Source organism: Hemibagrus wyckioides, linkage group LG06 (assembly GCF_019097595.1).
Source record: "Hemibagrus wyckioides isolate EC202008001 linkage group LG06, SWU_Hwy_1.0, whole genome shotgun sequence".
Lineage (NCBI taxonomy): Eukaryota > Metazoa > Chordata > Actinopteri > Siluriformes > Bagridae > Hemibagrus > Hemibagrus wyckioides.
In genome coordinates, this window is record NC_080715.1 from 41090077 (window position 1) to 41113013 (window position 22937).

Sequence of the window (22937 nt, forward strand, 5' to 3'; positions counted from 1 at the left end):
CTCTCTCTCTCTCTCTCTCTAGCTTTCTTTCTCCTTGATGGATCTATCAAAACACACACCCTACCAGATCTAGCACACGTTTTTCCTGCAAGCATCTGGCAACCCGTCCGGCCCCTATGGACTCCGATGTTCCCGATGAGTCCGAGAGTCAAATCAAAAGACCGGAGGACTTCCAGAACGATCCGGACTCCATCTGGTCCTGGGTAAAGTGCTGCATGAAGCTCCAGCTGTATTGTCTCATGAAAAACCTAATAATAATAATCTTTGAATGGATCATTACAAAGCTTTCTGTCATGTAGCTAGCTCTGAAATATCCATAATACCAAGAGATGATGTCATTTTGGTGTGTGGTTTTGTTGTTCTATGGTGGTGTTGATCAGCAAATGTAAAAATTCTTCACTCTTTTACACCTTTCCTCAACACGTTTTGACATACTGGTCCTTTAGATGAGTTTCTGTTTATCTGGCGCTGAATCACGGTGACAACGAAACCCCAACTCCATTTCAACGGCATCAAGATGAACGGGTTCACCAGACAGGGATCGATGTTACTGAGTATCAGATGATGGTCTGGAGATAATGAGAGCTCCAGGAGGCTGGCGGTGTGCGATAACAGCAGAACGACAGCATGGAGAGAATCCGTCAGCTGTCATGTGATCTCTGTACAGAACCCATGCTATTTGAATGGGGGATGTGTTAGCTTAGTGGCTAACATGGAGCTCTATACTATATTTTTGTCTAATTTCTAGCATTTCTGTACACTAGCATTTTTCACGGTTATTATATTAGCAACTCACAATACTTGACTTCTCTCACATTTATAAACTTGTTTACACTTTTGGACTAAAATACCTCTGAAAGTTTATACAGTGATCAGGCATAACATTATGAGCAGTGCCAGGTGAAGTGAATAAGACTGAGTATCTCCTCATCATGGCACCTGTTAGTGGGTGGGATATATCAGGCAGCAGGTGAACATTTTATCCTCAAAGTTAGAAGCAGGAAAAATGGACAAGCGTAAGGATTTGAACGAGTTTGATGAAGGGCCAAATTGTGATGGCTAGACCACTGGATCAGAGCATCTCCAAAACTGCAGCTCTTGTGAGGTGTTCCCGGTCTGCAGTGGTCAGTATCTATCAAAAGTGGTCCAAGGAAGGAACAGTGGTGAACCGGCGACAGGGTCATGGGCGGCCGAGGCTCATTGAGGAGCGAAGGCTGGACCGTGTGATCCGATCCAACAGACGAGCTACTGTTGCTCAAATTGCTGAAGAAGTTAATGCTGGTTCTGATAGAAAGGGGTCAGAATACACAGTGCAGGACGGGTCAGCAAAAGGAGGACCAACACAGTATTAAGCAGGTGGTCATAATGTTATGCCTGCTTTTAGGCCTGTACACATGCAAACAAGCATGTGCACAATATTGTAGTGTGAAATCAGCTGTTTTACTCACGCCAGCTCTCATGATTTTCATACCGGAGTCTCAGCCAATCACAGCGGGAGATTCATACCAGTGTCTCAGCCAATTATGCAAGAGGTATGACTCAATGCCACACACACACACACACACACACACACACAGGCTTCATTCAGCATGTTTTATTTCTATTACTCATTTCTTGGCCTTGTCCTCAGGCTACCGTTCACAGAAGCAGTATCAGTGTAATGAGGACCAGCTGCTTTGTTCTGCCATCATCATTACAAACTGACATGTCAAAACACACACGAGTGAAATCAATCTAGTTCCAATTGGCGTGAGTAAAAGCGATCTCTTTATCTAAATTTTCTATGCTTCTTTAACGTTTGCATAAGGCTCGTGAGGTCACCGAAGGGCATGGCCGACCTCAGGGTCCTCCGTTATTCACTGTCAGGACATCCAGATATTTGTCTTCCTGAAACCACAACGGTGATGATGGAGGAATTTAAATTACAGCTAGTGGATGTTAGCTAGGGGAAAACGGTGAGGTAAACATAGTGAACTAGCTCATATTACAAAGGCATGATTTTCCAGATGTTAGCAAACAGATCTTGTTAGCCAATGGATTATGAACATTTGTTGTATTTACTTCTTTGGTCAGGGAGTTAATGCTAGCTCGCTAAATACCAAGATTAAAAACATTAACTAGCACTTTAGGATGTTTTGCTAGGTTTGGTGGTTTGCATTCTAGCTTAATGACTATTCATTCATCTCAGAAAGACAAGTTGGTAAAATACCGATTGATAGGTATTCTTTATTGCCAAAAGTATTGGGACACCCCTCCAATGCATTGAATTCAGGTGTTGTTTTTCAGGGGTTGGGCTCGGCCCCTTAGTTCCAGTGAAAGGAACTCTTAATGCTTCAGCTTCATACCAAGATATTTTGGGCAATTGCATGCTCCCAACTCTGGAGATGACCCCTTCCTGTTCCAACATGACTGCACACCAGTGACCAAAGTAAGGTCCATAAAGACATGGATGAGTGAGTTTGGTGTGGAGGAACCCACAAGCCTGCCTTGCGCTTAGGTCCCAATAAAAATGAATTCCTGACTCGAGCCACAAGGAGAATAAAGATTTACAGCAGAGGCTTCCTCAGTGTATAAACTTGTTCATGTGTATTCACAAGGGTGTCACGGCAGTTCCATTTGGTTTTTATAAATAATTTGTCTAAAGGTTCACATTGGGTTGCGAAAACTGGGAGCAGAGTGGAAGAATGCTGAACATCTGAACCTGAAACTCTTTCACAAGCTCCTTGTGTGTGTGTGTGTGTAACTGGATCTGTCTGTCAGGTCTTCTGATCATATAAAGGCCTAGCTAATGTGTGTGTGTGTGTGTATATGTGTGTGTCTGTCTTTTTATAGAAGCTGCTTTCCAGAGCACCAAAAAGTGCCTAAAGGCTATAAAGTAAGAAATAAAACACTTGGTGTTGTGCAGCTATAGGAAGTAAAGAGTCCCTCGTGAATTAGTTGTTGCTATGGAAACACACTGCATTGATATTATTCCCGTAATTCGCTTTAAAGCTAGAAAAATGCCGAGGCTGCTGTAGAAAAATAAAATGGATGCCTTCCGGGCCAATCGGAAACGAGAGCATAGTTATGACAGGAGGTAAATGACAAGATGTGTGTGTGTGTGTTTGGGTTAACCGTGTGATCCTCTGTGTAACGGTGTAGTGTAGAATTCCATGAAGCTCTAGCCAGTTCCTCCAGTTTCGTTTGACCCTGTTGCCCAAAGAAACAATGGAAAAAAAAGCACTGAAGTGTAATAAGAAGGTGAAATCATGCGACAAAAACATACGGCGAAAAGCGAGAGCGGAAACTCTCATCCTGGTCAATCTTGGGTCGGCGCTAAAATGTGTTCGATTTCACCTCCGAATAGTAGATTCTACAGCATTTCCCACATACGTAATACAAGAATTCGTATTTATATCAATCCTAACGACGTGAATGGAAAGAGAATGCCTCTGACCGTGGCCTAGCCAGCTAGCTAATAGCCTCATATAGCACAACGTAACCACACAGAGCTAAAGACTACCTAAACCACAGGGATGTTAAACCCACATGACCTTAACATAGATCATTTCCTTGCAGTTAGCATCCTAGCATACTAGCTGTGAAAAACCTCCATACGCTTAGATCCTTGCACATGACCTTAACATAGATCATTTCCTTGCAGCTAGCATCCTAGCATACCTCCATACACTTACGTCCTTACTAAAAAATGTGCATGCTAGCTCAATACAATACTGTCATATAAGCATAGTTGCGTGCTAGCATACATAACAGAACTCGCTACAGGCACACCTCGCACGCTTAAACAAGTGCTTGCATATGTATTAAGTGCATACTTCAATACTTGTACACATGCTTGTTTACTAGCGTACTTGAACTAGCACACTTAACCCTTTTAAACTTGTACACATGTTCATGCTAGCATACACATTCGATTAACATAACACGCTTGAATAGTAGTACACTCGCATACTAGTGTTCTTTCTTCGACACGTGCACAACGCTGTAGTGTTCGCATGCTAAAGTATATACTAGTATGTGTTCTAATATACTAAGCGTCCATGCATGCTAGCACAGGTGGGACACTGATACCTAATAATATATTAACATACTGACATTTTTTCAAACATTTCCACACTTATAAGACAGCGGTGAGACCGCCCATGCTGTATGGTTTAGGATGAGACAGGAGTCAGAGCTGGAGATGTTGAGGTTCTCTTTGGGAGTGGACACGGTTGGACATCAGAGGGACGGCTCATGTTGGACGTTTGGGGGACGACGTTAGGGAGAGGACAGATTAAGATGGTTTGGACATGTCCAGAGGAGGGAGAGTGAGTATATTGGTAGGAGAATGTTGGACATGGAGCTGCCAGGCAGGAGGAAAAGAGGAAGGCCAAAGAGGAGGTATATGGAGGGAATAAATGAGGATATGAAGTGTTGAGGATGCAGAAGATAGGGATAGGTGGAGATCGCTGTGGAGACCCCTGAAGGGAAAAGCCCAAAGAAGAAGAAGAATTTGCACAACTAGCATGCAAACTTAAGGTGCACAATTTTATACAGGTTATAGCTGCTCACTAGCAAGCTAGCAGTGTTCAGTGTTCATTTGCTGGAAATAGAGGGGGCAAACAAACCGAAACACGGATTTCGAAGAAGGCTCTGTTGTGAGACTACATATTTATAACTACCACAGGATGTATATATATATCTACTTTTGACATTTTCACCTCTTTCTCAACCACAACCTCTAGTCTGTTTTCATTTGCCCTACCAAGTGTGTGACTAGTTTTATACTGCGGGGTATCGCGCGTGAGGGAATGCCGCGCTGCCATTGGTCAGCTGGATCACCTCATCACACTGCAGGGCGGGAATCTCCGTGGCTTTTTAAACCTCGCGCATGCACGAGCGCGTGTTGTAATTTGCATCTGGGGGGGCTGATATGACAGCTCTGTCGTTTAAAAAAGTTTCACTTATCGACTGTTTTAAACACTAGGGTTAGGGTCGAAGAGTTTGTGGTTAAAATAAATAAATAATAATAAATAAATAATCATGTCTGGCGAGTGGAATTGAAGAGGTGGGAGTTACGCGCGGAGGAATTTGCATGCTGGAATCTGATTGGCTGGCGTCGCTGGCTCATTTGCATTAGACGTCAGGGCTCTGGGAGCTGCTGGACACTGTGTTGAGTGGAAATACCCATAACTCCATTCACAACACACCGGAGCTCTGAATCACACCAAAACAAACAGGATTTATTTTATTAAAGCTCAAGGTTTTATTATTATTTTATTTCTTACAAGTAGCCTCACTATGTGTCCGGTGTGGACGAAGCGAGTGAAGGATAACTGATTCTGCTGTGCTGTCAGGACGCTTTAGACGTTTAAAGGTAAGCTCTTCTAAAATGTCCACGTAAAAGACATATTTTTTTAAAATATATATATTTATCCTGTAATGAAAGTACACATACACAAAGCTTTTACTATATAACACGTTTATAACCTGCTTAATAGCGGAGTTTCCTTTTTAAAAAACGAAAGTCATTCATCCCCACAGAGGAAGTAATCACGGGCCGTGTCCCAATTTAACATGTAGTGCACTTGGAAGAAGGTAGTGAACATGGTTTTCGGCGCATGGTGCGATGCCTTTATGTACAGATTTAGCATCTGAATACGTGACATGAAAAAAATGACCATCTCAATGGACAATATAGGTCACTTTGTATAGTGTCGGTGTCATTAGTGCTCACTCTGTAGGGAGGCTATGTAGGGAGCAATGCTGTTTTTTGGACGCAGCCCTTAACAGGGTTATGGTGAGCGTCACCTGTGATCAGCTGTTTGGTCTTCATCGGTGTGTGTGATTCATACTGGGGATCCTCCCCTCTGTGTGTGTGTGTGTGTGTGTGTGTGTTTGCAGGGTTTTAGATATCTGTAAGACCCATTAATAGTAATAATAATGATTTTATGTGTCAGAAATAAGAGCTAAAAAACCCAAAAGATTCATTACCTTCCTCTGCAGCAAGAAGAGGGGCGGAGTTATAAACCAGGGACCGATTCACAAGCATGAGGGCGCCCATTATTATCATTCAACCTGTATTTCTTTCCGTTCCAGTTGCAAAGAAGAATAGAAATAAACACACACAGTAGTGTATGACTATATTGCCAAAAGTATTGGGACAACCCAACAAATCATTGAGTTCAGGTGTAGTTTTTCAGGACTTGGGCTTGGACCCTTAGTTCCAGTGAAAGGAACTCTTAATGCTTCAGCTTCATACCAAGACATTTTGGACAATTTTATCCTCCCAACTTTGTGGGAACAGTTTGGGGATGACCCCTTCCTGTTCCAACATGACTGCACACCAGTGACCAAAGCAAGGTCCATAAAGACATGGATGAGTGAGTTTGGTGTGGAGGAACTTCACAGAGTCCTGACCTCAACCCCATAGAACACCTTTGGGATGAATTAGAGTGGAGACTGTGAGCCAGACCTTCTCGTCCAACAGAAGAGCCTGACCTCACAAATATGCTTCTTCTAGAGGAACGGTCAAAAATTCACACTCCTAAACCTTGTGGAAAGCCTTCCCAGAAGAGTTGAAACTGTTATAGCTGTAAAGGGACGGGAGAACTCCATATTACATTCATGTGCAGGTAAAGGCAGACGTCCCAAAACTTTTGGCAGCATAGTCTACGTTATGTTATGATCATGATTAGGGATGCACATGAACAGTTTAGTTCTGTTAACACCTTTATAAGCAGTAACAGAAGTGTAATAACGTATATATAACACCATATATTCAGGAAGTGACACAAAAATATATGTACAACTAAATAAAAAGTGTAGGAGAGCGTAAGTGAGTGTGTTGTTTTAAAGTTTTAAAGATGTCATATAATATTATTTCAGACTTGTTTATTTTATTTTATTTTATTTTATTTATTTATTTTAAAATTAGCAGCCAAAAAAAATTACATTTGAGTTTTCAACCAATCAGATTCTTTGCATGGCTCTTACTACGATTATCTGTGAATGAGCTGTTGCCATAGAAACAGTTAATAATAAACGTGCTCTTCACTTCAAGAGAAAATGAATCTGACCAATCAGAATTCAGGATACCTCTCTCTCTCTCTCTCTCTCTCCCTCCCTCTCTCTCTCTCTCTCTCTCTCTGTCTGTCTCAGAGATAGAAACAGTCCAGTATTACGGAGTCTCTTTTACTCAAGCAGGACATTTTGGACGTAGAAGAGGTCAGACGTCTGGACAGCTGTAAGTGGTGTGATTTACGCTCCGGGTCCGTCAGCAGTTCTGTAAATATCCAGACAGACTTTCAGCCATGATAAGGATGCTAGTCAGCCTTTCGGATGCTCTTTTAATAACAGCGTATATACGCACACGGGGGAAACAAAGATAAACGAAGCCACAGCAAATTGTTCTGGAAAAAATAAACGCTTGGTGATGTGAAGACGTTTCCAATAAACACACACACCTCTGATCAGCACGCGCTTTCAGTTCTCGATGGAGTTCACGGCTTGTACTTTCCGAAATTGGGCGTGATTGAATTGCGACGCTTTCTCTTCCTCTTCCTGTCGCCATGAGAACCTGCAATTATTACAGAAAATACCTTGTTCCTTTCCTGGAAAAGGGCAGGATGTTGTTTTGTTGTTGTTCTGTACACACCAGTTAAGATCTTTGTTTCATTAATGAATCATTCGAGTTCAATTAGTGTTCAGAGATGATTACTGTCTCTCTCTCTCTCTCTCACACACACACACACACACACACACACTCAGAACCAGGCTCTGATAAAAAGGGATTAGAGGAGATCAGAAGTAAACAAGGATAATATATGTGTCTGTTTGATTTGTTGTTTATTTGTAGGTTACTCTTCCACTTCACAAGAAGTTCCTTCTGCACGCTGATCTTCAGATTTGTACTAACGCCAGAACAGCAACAGTGCAAAGCCTCAAAAGTGCAAACACGCTGTTGTCGCAATAATAATGAAACCATGGCAAAGGTTACGTCATGTGAGCAAAAGAGACCATGAGCACCCTCATGGTCACTTTCATTATATCTGTGTCTCGCCTGAAGAATTTCTCTGTTATAAACCTCGCCTCTTCATATAAGTGTCCATCCGGCCTTATAGTGTGTGAGTAGAGCCACAGTAAACATGAACATTAGCTGGGGGTGCCAATATTTATGGTTTCACTGTGGAATTTCTTGCAGGAAACACCTGAACACGCCCTTTCAGGTCTCTCTAGAAATTCAGATTCACCGAAAGGGAAAGGACGTGGAATTTATTTTCTTTATCTGTTTGAGAATCTTTTCATTTTGTTCTGTTCATGAACAAATGTATGTGTGTGTGTGTGTGTGTGTAGAGTCAGACCATGAACTACGTGGGGCAGTTGGCAGGGCAGGTGTTCGTGCAGGTGAAGGAGCTGTACCGCGGCCTGAACCCGGCGACGCTCTCCGGCTGCATCGATGTCATCGTGGTGCGTCGTCCCGACGGCTCGCTGCACTGCTCGCCCTTCCACGTCCGCTTCGGCAAGATGGGAGTGCTGCGCTCACGCGAGAAAGTGGTGAGGACGCACACTTGTCAAATACTCAGAGGTTCAAGGTCAGGGTTAGCGTTTCAGACCGAACCGAATGCAATATCATGGTTATATGCTACTGTTATTTGTTGTTGTTTCGGCTGCTTCCTGTTTGGGGTTGCCACAGAGGATCATCTGGTCCACATGGATGCCCTTCCTGACACAACCCTCCTATTTAATCCGGGCTTGGGATCGGCACAGAGGGTTAACTCTCCAGTGGCTGGGTTAGCGTCATACCCGGGAATCGAACCAGGGCCGCGGCAATGAGAGCGCGGGATCCTGCCACTGGACCAATAGGAAATGGTTATATGCCACTGTGTTCACAATACATGACATACAGTTTGATTCCACACGTTTCAGATTGATTTTACTGACAGAACCGACAGCTAGGGAACGATTTCCTTGTGCTTCTCTTAGATTTTATGTTGCTTCAGCTCACTAGAATGGATTTCAGAACACACACAGCGAGAGTGATGAAGGTGTATCGGGTCCAGACGTGTGTTCAGCTAAACATGTGTGTGTGTGTGTGTGTGTGTCCAGGTGGACATCGAGGTGAACGGAGAACCTGTGAGTCTTCAAATGAAGCTGGGAGACAACGGAGAGGCTTTCTTCGTCACGGAAGCCGAGAACGATCGGGTACGAACCTCACATGTCTCAACACACCCCAACACACCTCAACGCTCATTTCCACTGATGAGGAAATGATTTCAGCTCCTGAGGCAGAACTGAGTCACGACGTGAAACGATCGCAAGCTCAGAAAAAGTCACGAGAGATGACGTGACAGCATTGCGCCATCCGTGTCTGTTCATCGCAGAAGACACGATGGCTTTGTAAAAACAGCTGACGAAAATCGTTCATCTTTTCAGTAATACACAATCCGTATCTTGACATACAGCGTAGACAGCCTGCGAAAAGAAAAATAAAATAGACGAATGACACGTTTATATGTACAACACAGAGCGGCCGAATTCTCAAATCTGATTGGTTAGAAGGTTATTGTTGTGGAAAGGAGTTCCGGCCGTAAGACGAATCACAGGTTTATATCAATGAGCTCTTTCTTATATTGTTTCTATAGCAACAGCTCATTCATAAGGATGTGTATGCTTCATATAATCTAATACTAACTACAAACAGATTTGATCTTTAGTATAAAAACGGATAAAATTCGACATTTTGTATTAATTGTTAGTGTTAATCTTCACAGCAGCGTTCGAAAACACACACCGTGAGGAAGCGGCCTCGACAAAACAGGAAAACGTCGTGCTGTGCCGTGGATTTTTCACTTGTTTTGCACTTCAGAGAGCCTTTTATTAACTGATTCAGTATGAACTGCACTCTATACTGCACTCCGCTGCGCCACTCATACCTCAGAGCCTGTTTTTGTAGTAAAAGGTTTTGATCATCGAAGTGTGACCTAGGGCAAACTGTGGGGAAGTGTGTGTGTGTGTGTGTGTGTGTGTGTTTCGTTTGTAGCTCACGCTTAGAAAAGCACTCTGATTGTGTGCGAGAAAGGTCTAAGTAGGTCACACAGAGACTCTATATAGCCTGTGTGTGTGTGTGTGTGTGTGGTTAGAATGAATAGAGTGCAAAGTTGGAAAAAGAAATACTGATAAAAAGAATCTTAAAGCAACAGTCCAGCTAAAGGATCATTATCAGACAAAAAAAAAAAGGAATGAATTTGATCAGATCCTGTACCAGAGAGAAGAGATTAGAATTTGTTTGGAAATTTATTTATTTATTTATTTATTTATTTATTTATTTGGAAATGTTGTTTAAAAAAAAGGGCTTTATTCGGTTTATTTTTTAATTGTTTTTTTTTAAAGGTTTTATGTAAGTGGTTGTGTATTTTTGAGAATGTTTGAAATACAAAAAAATTATGAAAAATGAAAAAATTTATTTATAAAATATTACAAAAATTATTAAAAAATAATCCAAAGAAATAATTACAAAAAGTATTATTTAAAAATTATGACAAAACTCAATTACAAAATTTTATTATTACAAAAAAAATCATACAGTAATCCTGTAAGAATAAAGCTGCATGTGATTAATGTTGTATTTATTATTTATGACATACACCAACCAAGCATAACATTATGACCACCTGCCTAGTATCGTCTTGGTCCCCCTTTCGCTGACCCGTCCTGCGCTGTGTATTCTGGCACCTTTCTATCAGAACCAGCATTGACTTCTTCAGCATTTTGATCAACAGTAGCTCGTCTGTTGGATCAGATCACACGGTCCAGCCTTCGCTCGCCACGTGGATCAGTGACCTTCGGCCGCCCATGACCCTGTCGCCGGTTCACCACTGTTCCTTCCTTGGACCACTTTTGATAGATACTGACCACTGCAGACCGGGAACACCCCACAAGAGCTGCAGTTTTGGAGATGCTCTGATCCAGTGGTCTAGCCATCACCATTTGGCCCTTCATCAAACTCGCTCAAATCCTTACGCTTGTCCATTTTTCCTGCTTCTAACATCAACTTTGAGGACAAAATGTTCACTTGCAGCCTAATATATCCTACCCACTAACAGGTGCCATGATGAGGAGATACTCAGTCTTATTCACTTCACCTCTCAGTGGTCATAATGTTATACCTGATCTGTGTACTGTACACTCTGCATGTTCTCCCTGTTCCTTATTATGATAATAGAGTATGAGACATGTTTAGAAATGTTTTGGTCACAGCAGTGGTCTGAATTGAAAGTGAACTGATTTAACATACAGGAAGTGGTGCCCTCGTACCTGGCCACGTCCCCCATCCCGTCCTCGTCCCCCGTTCAGACCCTGGGTGCAGAGTGCGGAGCGACGAAGCGCAGGAGGAAGAGGAGGAGGAAGTCCAAAGTGGACAGCTTGAAGAGAGAGACGAGCGGGGAGTACTCGGAGGGCGAGACCGTCTTCGCCATCGACCTGAGCTCGCACGAGGGAGATGATGAGCACAACAGGTAACGAGAGAGACGCTTAACACTTAAGTGTTACGTTTAACTGATTCATATTCGTTACTGGACGAGCCTTAAGGTCAGTAACACTATAGTATAGAGTGTAATGTATAGAATAGTAAATAATTATTTAATGTTACAAGTTTAAATGTCACCATCAAATAGATAGAAATTAATATAAGTGTGTGTGTGTGTGTGGGTGTGAAAGAGAAAGAAGGAGAGAAAGAGAGTGGATATGAAAGTGTCTTGTCTACACACACTTTGTATGCTTACATGCGAATGCCTGTCTGATTAAAGCCACATCCTCTTCTGCCTTCCTGTCTCTCATCTTCACTTTATTTTTGCACACACACACACACACACACACAGAAGGTTGAGGTTTTTAGAAGGTTATTGTCCAACTGTCTATACAAGTCATGACACGTGCACAGGTTTATTTGTGTGTGTGTGTGTGCTTGTAGTGCTATGTTTTTGTGTTAAACCAAGGTTCACAATCACAAGCTCCACTTTAATACCCAACAAGCATGTTCACTCACAGACAGACATTTTGTACAGATGAGAGAAAGAGAGAGAGGGGGGGGGGAGTGGTCAAAAGGACGAGGAGAGGAAATGCAGTGTTTCTAATAGGCACACGATTGTGTCTTAAGCAGAAGTGTGTGTGTGTGTGTGTGTGTTTTGTGTTCCAGGATTTCTTCACAGGAACCAGTAAATTGTTACACACCAAACGCTGTGTATCCCCGCTCTGATGGTGACTGGTCACCTATACAGAGGTACACACACACACACACACACACACACACATACATGTAAACATTGTATTAATGTTATTGTTATTAATGAGGGGATGAATAACACTTAAATGAACCTCTCTCTCTCTCTCTCTCTCTCTCTCTCTCTCTCTCTGCAGCCCCAATGTCTCTCGCCCCTGCTCACCGAAGAGCGACTCTGAGCTCGTTACTAAAGCTGGTGAGGAGAAGCAGCAAGACCTGGCCATGCTCTGGGCCTGGGGAAAGTTACCTCAGGTACTGACCTCGGACCAGCTCTTTCTCTCTCTCTCTCTCTCTCTCTCTCTCTCTCTCTCTCTCACACACACACACACACACAGATCTAGATGCACATTAGCGCTGATCCCAGATCTGTCAGATGAGCATTAATAGAGTCAGTATAATATTAAATGAAGGCTTTTCTTCATCAAATTCCTTTTTTCCTCTACCAGCCATCCTTCCTGTCCTCTAAATCCGAGCCTCCCACTACATATCCTGTCTCCATTCCTGTTTCGGACAACACACACTTCAGAGTCATCTCCGACGCGCCGGCTGCTGATGACCTTTGCCATGGCGATGGTGATACACCCCTACCCCAGTTCCTTCACACAGCCAAGGACCGCAGGACAGAGAGGACAGAGACGGGCGACGCAGGAGCGCTGAGTGGCAGCATCGCGGCAGGAGACGAGCCAATGACAACGCTGAACAGCCTTAAAGAAGGAGATCCAGAGACGACGAGACCGGAAGCAGAGACAGTGGCCATGTTTGCAGCGTGTCAGGTGTCAGATGTCGAGGAAAGCGGCGTGGCCAGCTTAGGACCCCGCCTACAGGGCAAAACTGATTCACCTTCCAAGAGAAAAGGTAACGGGACTGATTCAGAGAAAGTTGAAGTGTTTCATTACATTTAAGGATATTTAATGAGCAAATGTTCCGTGTGATAAAAGTCATGCGGCGGCTTATCCACTCTTTACTCTTTACAGATAAGAGAAGCCGCCATCTTGGCTCTGACGGTGTGTATCTTGATGACATCACAGAGCTGGGGCCGGAAGTGGCGGCACTTTACTTTCCGAAAAGGTACAACGCAACACTTCATTCTGTCTATCTTTCTGTTAGACAGCCTCTTTTTCTGTCTTTCTATTCATCTGTTTTTCTGTCCATTTGTTTCTCATATTTCTGTGTGTGTGTGTGTGTTAATGCTCTGTCTGTTTAATGCTCTGTCTGTTTAATGCTCTGTCTATCTATCATTTTATTTCTCTTTTAATTATTTATCCGTCTCTCTTTCTATCTGTTTGCCTGTTTATCTCTTTATATACTATACTATCTATCCCTCTCTTCGTCTGTTTCATCATGTTGACAGTGAGAACAGCGGCGCTGGACACATGTGTTGTGAGGGCATGTTACGCAGCATGAGCACGTCTCCTCCGTCCATAGGAAGCTCAGGAGCGGACAGCGGAGTGGACAGTTACTCAGATCAGCCCACTGACTTCCCCTCTATCGCCCTGTCCCTGTGCGGTGGACTGACCGACAGCCGAGAGATCAGTAAAGGTACACAAACACACACACACTCTTAAACACAAGGGTGAGAGAAGTCTTTCGGAAGCATATTTACATCATCCACCTCAACCCACACTAACCTGATTTCACTGCTTGTCCATCTAGAGCACTTTCAGGAGAAGGCCCTTTCCTACCAGCAGTTTGCGGAGAACCCCACCCTCATAGACGACCCCAACCTGGTGGTCAAAATCGGCTCCAAGTGAGAGACACCTTCACACATTCACCTACACAACAAACATCATTTACACTACCCCGGATAATCCATTCTGATTGGTCAGTCAAGGCATTCCTGATAATAACTCACCCTGTGGTCCAGTTAAATAATACCCAAGATCTGAACTAGTTTGTCCCAAATCGCTGCAACATGGAGTCTAAAGGTACCAGAATGGTGTACTAGTTCCTCCTCGTGTGAAGCAGGAGGAATTTTGTGACTGTTTGCTTCAACATATTTCTTCCTCGAGGTTAAAAAACGTAGAAAAATCATTCAAGGGAACTGTTAATTAATTAATACAGTATAAATGATATAAGGAATGATGAATAGAAAAGCCGAAATGCGGCAAGGAGTTTGTTTATGGTGACGGTGTGACTAGGCAACAATCTTCTACATAAATACACTATATTGCCAAAAGTATTGGGACTACCCATTGAATTCAGGTGTTGTTTTTCAGGGGTTGGACTCGGCCCCTTAGTTCCAGTGAAAGGAACTCTTAATGCTTCAGCTTCATACCAAGACATTTTGGACAATTTCATGCTCTTTGTGGGAACAGTTTGGGGATGACCCCTTCCTGTTCCAACATGACTACACACCAGTGACCAAAGCAAGGTCCATCAAAGACATGGATGAGTGAGTTTGGTGTGGAGGAACTTGACTGGACCTGCACGTCAACCCCATAGAACACCTTTGGGATGAGCTTGCTTTGTACTTTGGTGTGTACTCATCTTGGAACATGTTAGCTAGCTACTTTACGCCCTCTTCTGGCAGAGAAATCAAACTGCAACAAGAACATTATCAAACCTCCAGCATGAAGAAACTTATCATTGGTTATTCAAATCATCATTCTAGGTTGAATCAGTGGATTCTTCAGTAAAGAGCCAAGTAATAAGCAGGACATTGTAGCAGCAGGCCGTCAGAAATGCAGATGTAAAGCAACCATGAAGCTTTTCTCTCTTTAATTTGTTAGATATTACAATTGGAGCACCGCTGCACCGATCCTGCTGGCTATGCAAGTCTTTCAGAAACCACTGCCTAAGGTAACACAAACACACACAATGAGAAATTAATTATTTTAAAATGCAAATAAAATAAATAATAATTTGTTTAAAATGAAGGAATGTTCTGGTGAAAATTGTCTAGATTTTATTTATACAATTTAATAAAATGCAGAAACCATTTTATAAATGATTATAAATTACTTTCTATAAGAAAAACAGTTAAAAAGTGTTTTTTCTCAATGCATATTTATTAGAGTGCTTACTTAGGTCCACACTACATGTTAACTGTTATTGTTTTTAATCACATCATCACTAAATCCTTTTCTCCAGTAAAACCTCTTTCTCTCCTCCACCCTCTCTCTCTCTCTCTCTCTCTCTCTCTCCCTCGCTCGCCGCCCAATTCCCCCCTGCCCTTCAGTTCTCCTGCTCTGATTCAGTTCATTCCCTGCTGGAATTTCTTTTGTCTTGGCTGACCGCAGTGTTTACTTCCTCCTCAGTGGTCACTCGCAGCTCTTCCTTCTCCTGCATGAACCTCTGTTTCTGCTGTTGGTTTTGCTTGATTTTTTGAGATTTTGTTGAGGTTGTGTTTCGGCTCTGTGCATGTCCCTCGCAGGCCACTGTGGAGAGGATCGTGAAGGAGAAGATGCCGAAGAAGGGAGGACGGTGGTGGTTCTCGTGGCGTGGGAGAGGCAGCAGCTCTAAAACGGTACACACACACTCACACACACATTTCCACACTCATGAATCCACGCAGGAGTTTATGACACATGGTTCCTGTCCTTCAGGATTCTACAACCGTAATCGGACCCACAGGAGGAGCAGAGCATGCTGGGAAAATGGCTTCCATTAACAGGTGGACGTCTTAAATATTAAAGCATCAATTATCAGAGATCTCTCACACACAGCAGTCTTACGTTTACGTTTAATCTGCTCACAGGAGGAACGATGAATCCTCCTCCAGCGACGAAGAGCACCAATCACCCATACAGACAGCCAGCTCCAGCCAATCGGACACCTCACTCAGCCAAGGGGGCGTGTCTTACAGGAAGACGCTCCGCCTCACATCCGAACAGCTGGTAAGAACTTCCGTGGCTGTTGAAAACGGAAACGGATCTTTACTTACACACCTCCAGGAAGTGTTTTCATATCATAAAACTGTATAACCTAAAACTGTTTACCTGTTTGTGTTGTTGTTGTTTTAAATCCCACCCCCTTGTTTGATTGACAGGGTCACGTTATCACAGATTTTATCACAGAAATTCACTTTTAGCTCTTCTTTGCTCTGTTAATTTTCCCCTCTCGATGATTGGTCTTTGTTTTTTACTTTAAGGCTATACTGTATGCATCCCAGAGCAACATACAACACACACAACTGAAAAAAGTATTATATTCACTGTAGATAACATGCATTGTGTGTGTGTGTGTGTACGCGTGCGCTCATATCTCAGGCTAGCCTACAATTAAAAGATGGCCCCAATGACGTGGTCTTCAGCGTCACCACTCAGTACCAGGGCACGTGCCGCTGCGAGGGAACCATCTACCTGTGGAACTGGGACGACAAGATCATCATCTCCGACATCGATGGCACCATCACCAGGTGAGGAAGAGCTCATGGCGAGTTTCTGATTCTGATTGGTCAGAAGGTGACGGTGACTCTGACCGCAGGGAAGGACAGGTTTATGTACTGCACACGCTCTAATGCATTATCGTTTCCATAGCAACTGCTCACACAGAATAATGTAGAGTTCTCCCTCAGGAGATGTTAATGTCCGATTTACAGAAGGAGTGTCCAGCAAAAACGCAGCTTTACGTTTTCCCACCTTTTCAAGACAGAAACATTTGGTTTTGTAACCTCAGTAGAGAGACAGAAAGGGAGTGAGGGATGTTTATCACTGCTATAACATAAGTAATAACAGGAACTGCTTCAATAAATATAATTATATGCAGATAAAAAGTTTTAAAAACAATTAAGGGTTAGTGAATTGGTGTGGGATAAAAGGAATAAAAAACAAAACATCAAGATAATCAACGTAACAGTGATTCTGTTGATTCTGATTCTGTATATTTACAGTATATGATTTAATATAATGTGTGACTCTTCCTGTAGATCGGACACTCTTGGACACATCCTGCCCACTCTGGGGAAAGACTGGACACACCAAGGCATCGCCCGCCTCTTCCACAAAGTCAGCCAGTAAGAACTGCTCCTTCACCTGCCAATCACCGACACACAGTTATACAGTTATAGATAAAAATCTCATCCCTCTTCATCCCTCAAAAGCTCAATCCCAGGACTTCTGCTGTAGTTACTGAATAATACACTTTAATTGGAAAGATTGAAGAATTAAAGCGGCTTATTACTGAGGAGCTGAGGGTTAATAATGTTACAGAGTAGGTTCAGTGCTGTCTGACATCTCTGGGATTTAAACCAAGAAACTTCGGGAATTCACTTTTATATTTATAAATAGAGAAATTAAAGAAAGCCAAAATATTTGTTACTAATTGTTGTTTTGTATTTATTTATTTATTTATTTATTTATGTTTTTATTTGTTTTAGTGTGCAAATTTTAGTAAATTTGTATTTTTCTTATTAATTTTTTTTAATGGTTTTATTTTTCATTTATTAATTTTTCTATAAATATTTTTAACCAGGTTATTTGAACCCAAACAAAACATAAACATAACAGTAATATTTATAGTGTTGTGCTAGTATCATAGGATATATAGAGCGATCAGGTAAAACATTATGACCACTGACTGGTGAAGTGAATAAGACTGAGTATCTCCTCATCATGGCACCTGTTAGTGGGTGGGATATATTAGGCAGCAAGTGAACATTTTGTCCTCAAAGTTGATGTTAGAAGCAGGAAAAATGGACAAGCGTAAGGATTTGAGCGAGTTTGATGAAGGGCCAAATTGTGATGGCGGATAGACCACTGGATCAGAGCATCTCCAAAACTGCAGCTCTTGTGGGGTGTTCCCGGTCTGCAGTGGTCAGTATCTATCAAAAGTGGTCCAAGGAAGGAACAGTGGTGAACCGGTGACAGGGTCATGGGCGGTCAAGGCTCACTGATGCATGTGGGGAGAGAAGGCTGGCCCGTGTGATCTGATCCAACAGACGAGCTACTGTTGATCAAAATGCTGAAGAAGTTACTGCTGGTTCTGATAGAAAGGTGTCAGAATACACAGTGCAGGACGGGTCAGCAGGTGGTCATAATGCTATGCCTGGTCGGTGTAAATGTAGTATACTAATTTTAGTGAATGTAGTGTAATATTCATAGTGATTGTATTAATAGAATATGATAATTAACGTGAAAGTATACATAGAGACAATATACTTAAAGTTGTGTGTGTGTGTGTGTGTGTGTGCAGGAACGGCTATAAGTTCATGTACTGCTCGGCGAGGGCGATCGGGATGGCGAACATGACCAGAGGATACTTACACTGGGTGAACGAGAGCGGCACCATGCTGCCTCAGGGCCCCGTACTGCTCAGTCCCAGCAGCCTGTTCTCAGCACTGCACCGGTGAGAACACACACACACACACACACACATAATGCTCTCCACTTATTCAGCTGTATTTAAGATCACACGATACTTACATTGATAATATCATGTAGTAGTAATAATAATTAAACAATAACATCTGGCCTGACACACACACACACACACACCAGTGATGATCTTGTGGCATGTGTTCACAGGGAGGTGATTGAGAAGAAGCCGGAGAAGTTTAAGGTGGAATGTCTGATTGACATTAAGAACCTGTTCCATCCAAACACACAACCTTTCTATGCTGCCTTCGGAAACAGAGCCACGGTGAGCACACACACACACACACACACACACACAAAAAAAAGATTTAGGAGGCACGTTCCTTCAAATATACAGCTCTGTAAGTCATACAGGACCCATATATAACCCCTTATACAATATCTATACAATATTATATATATATTAGTTATTTTGTCATCTGTTCTATATAAAGTATAATAATTAGTAAAATATACAAACAATTTGGATCGTGCTATATTCTGTTTTCTGGATGTTTGTCCAGATGTTTTTCTTTGGCTTGGCTGTTAGTCAGGACATTGTCCAGCACACACACATTCTCATAACCTTTTCTTATAGAGGTTTAATACTGTGTATGGTGTAAAATGATATGATGTTTGCAGGACGTATATTCGTATAAGGAAGTGGGAGTTCCCTTAAACAGGATCTTTACCGTCAATCCGAAAGGAGAACTGGTGCAGGAGCACGCCAAGACCAACGTGTCCTCGTAAGTACAGCGTGTTAGACAGAGCATGTGTGTCTCCTTATGGTGTGATAAACAGATAGAATATGTTTACACGCAGTGTTTAAGTTAGCGGATAGAGAGCAGATTTGTTGCCATGACAACCGGACACTTAGCTTGAAGAGGCTGTGATCCTTGATGGAGAAGCTGAGGATTTCACTGAAGTCATGTGACACAGTGTGTGTGTGTGTGCAGGTACGTGCGTCTGGGCGAGGTGGTGGATCACGTCTTCCCCTTACTGAAGAGAACGAGCTCGTCGGATTTCCCCTGCAGCGACACCTTCAGCCACTTCACCTACTGGAGAGAGCCGCTCCCCCTGGTGGATGGACAGGAGTATGCAAGCACAGCCGAGAGCTGAAACACACACACACACACACAGAGTGCTGCATATCATCACACAATTAATAAAAAACAACATTTGCACATTTTTATAACGCGCTAGATATCGAACATTTGTGTGTGTGTGGGGGGGGGCAATTCTGGACTCGGATTGGCCAGAATGAAAGGTTGTTGATTACTTTTCTGTAACCGCAGCTCAGACAGCGGCGCAGTCGCAGTTCACGGGTTTATACTGACGCACTTTTTCTGACGTGATAAAGGTGTTCTCTAAAGGACACGTCGCGTAACATTTACGTATTGGAAGGAGTCTCCAGTGTCAGCGCAACAAGCTTTCACATTCCGCTATACCGAGTCTCAGTCACATGACAAGCTACTTCTGTTCTGTGTGTTTATGCTTTTTTTACGTCTTAACTTCATTAGAAAGGAAAAAGACGAGGGAAAGAAGCAGCTAGAATGTAACTAAGAGCTTAAACGTGATTATAAATGAAGAAATGATCAGTTCGCTGTGGTTAGAAGAGGAAATAAAAACACTGCGCGGTTACAGGAAAATTCCTTACTGGGAATTCTGGTCAACAGGATTATGGGATAGCATTTTTTTTTCCCGTGAGATCCTGCTGTAAAATCTGTCCATCACACGCTTTTAGAGCTAAACACAAACATCTGTCCTGATGTGTAACATTATTATTATTTTTTATATTTATTTATTCATAACTCGCTGCTTGAGAGAGCTTTTTCTTCCCGAAGGTGACAATTCCAAACGAAAAGCTCAGAGATTGCGCCCGAGTATTTCTTACTGAAATGGGGGGGCTCTGGTGGCTCAGTGGTTTCCGGGAAGGCCAGGGTTCGAATCCCAGCCAGCGCCCAAACCCCAGTCACTGGATGCAGTGCCGGTCCCAAGCCCGGATAAAATGGGAGGGTTGTGTCAGGAAGGGCAAACCCGAAAGGTCAACAACATTTCTTACTGAAATGGCAATCATATGTACGGTAGCAGATACACAAACTGGCACTTTAGAAATCTGCAAAAAAAGCAAATCACACACACACACACTGCACTTGGTTCAGTAAGCTGCTGTAGAAATGATGCGCAGCTTCACATTAAGCTCCGAATAGAATCTATTTTAGAATTGTTTCTCTGTTCTACGATGATGAAGCGACGTCCCGGACATGTAGCCTTCGAACAAAACAAGTGTCGTTTTCCATTTCCGTTCATTTATTCGTCTTCAGAAAGAGAGAGAGAGAGTCGACCTGCTGAGGGTCTACTCCAGGGTTCCTCAAATCTTTCCCTGGATCCACTGCAGATTTTAGCTCCAACCCTGATCAAACTCCTCCACCTGATTAGACATTGATTAGCATGCTCAAGTGTGTTTATTAAGGTTGGAGTTAAACTCTGCAGGAAAGTGGGCCAGATTTGAGGATCTAGTCGGAGGTGAGAAGACACTCTGGATGTCCACACACACACACTTTCATGTCCAAGCTGCTGCCCTGTTGTTTGGAGGTGGGGAGAAACCGGAGAACAAGAGAAGACAGTAACCCGAGCTGAGGGTGGAACTCTGGGACTCTCTGGAATAAAGCTGTTACATAAGAAATCCTTCAACTGTTTAATGTTTAATGATATAAAAACATCTGCTGTTGACATTTCAGTCTGTACGTGACGACGATTGTATTATTTAATCGTGTTTATCGACTCCGCCTCACGGTGCTCTGTGAAGCATCGCTTTATTTTTCCTCATCGTATATTTTTATTTTTCACAATCAATCTTTAAAGACAGAGTGGAGGATCCGTATGATGTCTGTTACAGTTATTCTTTCTGTGAAAGATCAGGCTTTCAGTGGCTTGTTGTCTTCTTCGGTCCAGCCTCTGATCAACTCGACTTACTGTTTCTGACTTCTCTCAGTACAATAAACTGATTTGAATCTGAATTACTTTGGAGTCATGAGTGAGATCCGTGTGCCTCAGGTTGGACTCTGCCTCAGGTGAAAGGTGCTCTGGGTCACAGGTGAGAGATAAACCCTGAGAAATGAATATCGTGCTGCGGAAACAATCCAGATCCTCAAACCACGTGAACTATAGATATCTGTTTTGTCTTTTTTGTTATTTTATCTCTGTTTAATAGAGACTGTTTGCTCTCTTGATTTTACCCATTTTCTGCACTTTACTCTGTCTTTTAAATCATAAAATCATACTTTAGTAGCCTGTTAACATGATTGCAAGTAGCTTGTAGAAAATATATAAAATATTGCTTATAAATATATTTTAAAAAGGTCTTATCTGACCTCATTGTAAACTCACTGCATTTTCAGACACAATAAAATAAAATAAAATAAAGAAATAAAATAAAACTAAAATAAAAAATAAATAAAATAATCACATTATCTAAATAAAATAAAATAAATAAATAAATAAATAAATAAATAAAATTCATACTAAGACTCTTCTACAATACTGAATATACATCACAATATATAGGTTTCATAACAAACCACCAATAAAGCAATAGTGTTATATTTATTACAAAAACAACAATACTTTAATAATAATAATAATAATAATTATTATTATTATTATTATTATTAACAAAACCTGAGCTGATACTAATGGATAGGAAAATATGAAATATTATATGTGAGAATTTTTATCCTGATTTTGATCAAACTAATATTAAACAAAACTTTAAAATGGATGTTTGCTATTTAAAGTTTTATTTTCTGAAAATGCAAAAAAGTGTATTTGTCTTGTCTTATAAAGCACTGATGGATATAAAGAAAAGTGTTAGAACAATAAAGGTAAAAGTTTGTAATACTTTTTTAAAAGTTATTATTATTAGTTATTAAGGAATAAGTATAAAGTCTGCTTGCTGACCGAAATAAAACCCCAGGAAATAAGAAGATAAAGTGGGATAAGAGCTAGTTGGTGAAAGTAGGCCAGTTCGAGTCTAGAAATATCGGAGTCGACTCAGATTCCGACTCCAGGCATCAGGAATCGAAAGAGTCGATTCTTGCTGAAGGAGTTGATTCTTGTTTTCTTTTCTTTTTTTTTGCTTTTATGAATAAAGAGAACTAAAGCTCATGTATGTCGCTGAATATATTATAATAAAGTAGTATATACAGTAGTGGGAATTCCCTGGACCTACGAACCGAGAAGTTCTGAATCGACTCAGATTCTGTTTGGCATCGAACGACTCGATTCATATGATTCATTTGTTTGCTCTCACGTTTTTGAGGATGAATAAATTGAACCACGTCTGGAAAAACACTGCAGCTTGCATAAATCTCCTTCTATGC

The 22937-nt window shown here is 41.9% G+C and overlaps 1 protein-coding gene across 3 annotated transcripts; it reads left to right on the plus strand.

Moving 5' to 3' along the window:
- Positions 1 to 21578, plus strand: lpin1b (lipin 1b). 3 transcript variants are annotated; one of them, XM_058392959.1, is made up of 21 exons: positions 4492 to 5359; positions 7144 to 7228; positions 8338 to 8538; positions 9091 to 9186; positions 11281 to 11498; positions 12179 to 12262; positions 12400 to 12514; positions 12709 to 13117; positions 13237 to 13330; positions 13614 to 13801; positions 13916 to 14009; positions 14992 to 15061; positions 15636 to 15728; positions 15808 to 15875; positions 15960 to 16098; positions 16471 to 16619; positions 17130 to 17216; positions 18395 to 18547; positions 18727 to 18841; positions 19198 to 19301; positions 19512 to 21578. In XM_058392959.1, the coding sequence occupies exons 3-21, from the start codon at positions 8347 to 8349 to the stop codon at positions 19672 to 19674; spliced, it is 2631 nt and encodes an 876-aa protein (XP_058248942.1). In that variant the 5' UTR covers positions 4492 to 5359; positions 7144 to 7228; positions 8338 to 8346; the 3' UTR covers positions 19675 to 21578. The 3 variants fall into 3 exon arrangements, with proteins under 3 accessions (XP_058248940.1, XP_058248942.1, XP_058248941.1); XM_058392957.1 differs by lacking the exons at positions 4492 to 5359; positions 7144 to 7228 and adding an exon at positions 1 to 203; XM_058392958.1 differs by lacking the exon at positions 7144 to 7228 and having other exon boundaries at positions 4493 to 5359.
- The last annotated feature ends 1359 nt before the right edge of the window (positions 21579 to 22937 follow it).

What these genes read in the sequence shown, in the direction of transcription:
- lpin1b (XM_058392957.1), top strand. Translation starts at nt 117, where the DNA reads ATGGACTCCGATGTTCCCGATGAGTCCGAGAGTCAAATCAAAAGACCG. An exon ending in GACTGGTCACCTATACAGAG is followed by an intron (nt 12,263 to 12,399) that starts GTACACACACAC and finishes CTCTCTCTGCAG; the next exon opens with CCCCAATGTCTCTCGCCCCT. An exon ending in GCCTCACATCCGAACAGCTG is followed by an intron (nt 16,099 to 16,470) that starts GTAAGAACTTCC and finishes CTCATATCTCAG; the next exon opens with GCTAGCCTACAATTAAAAGA.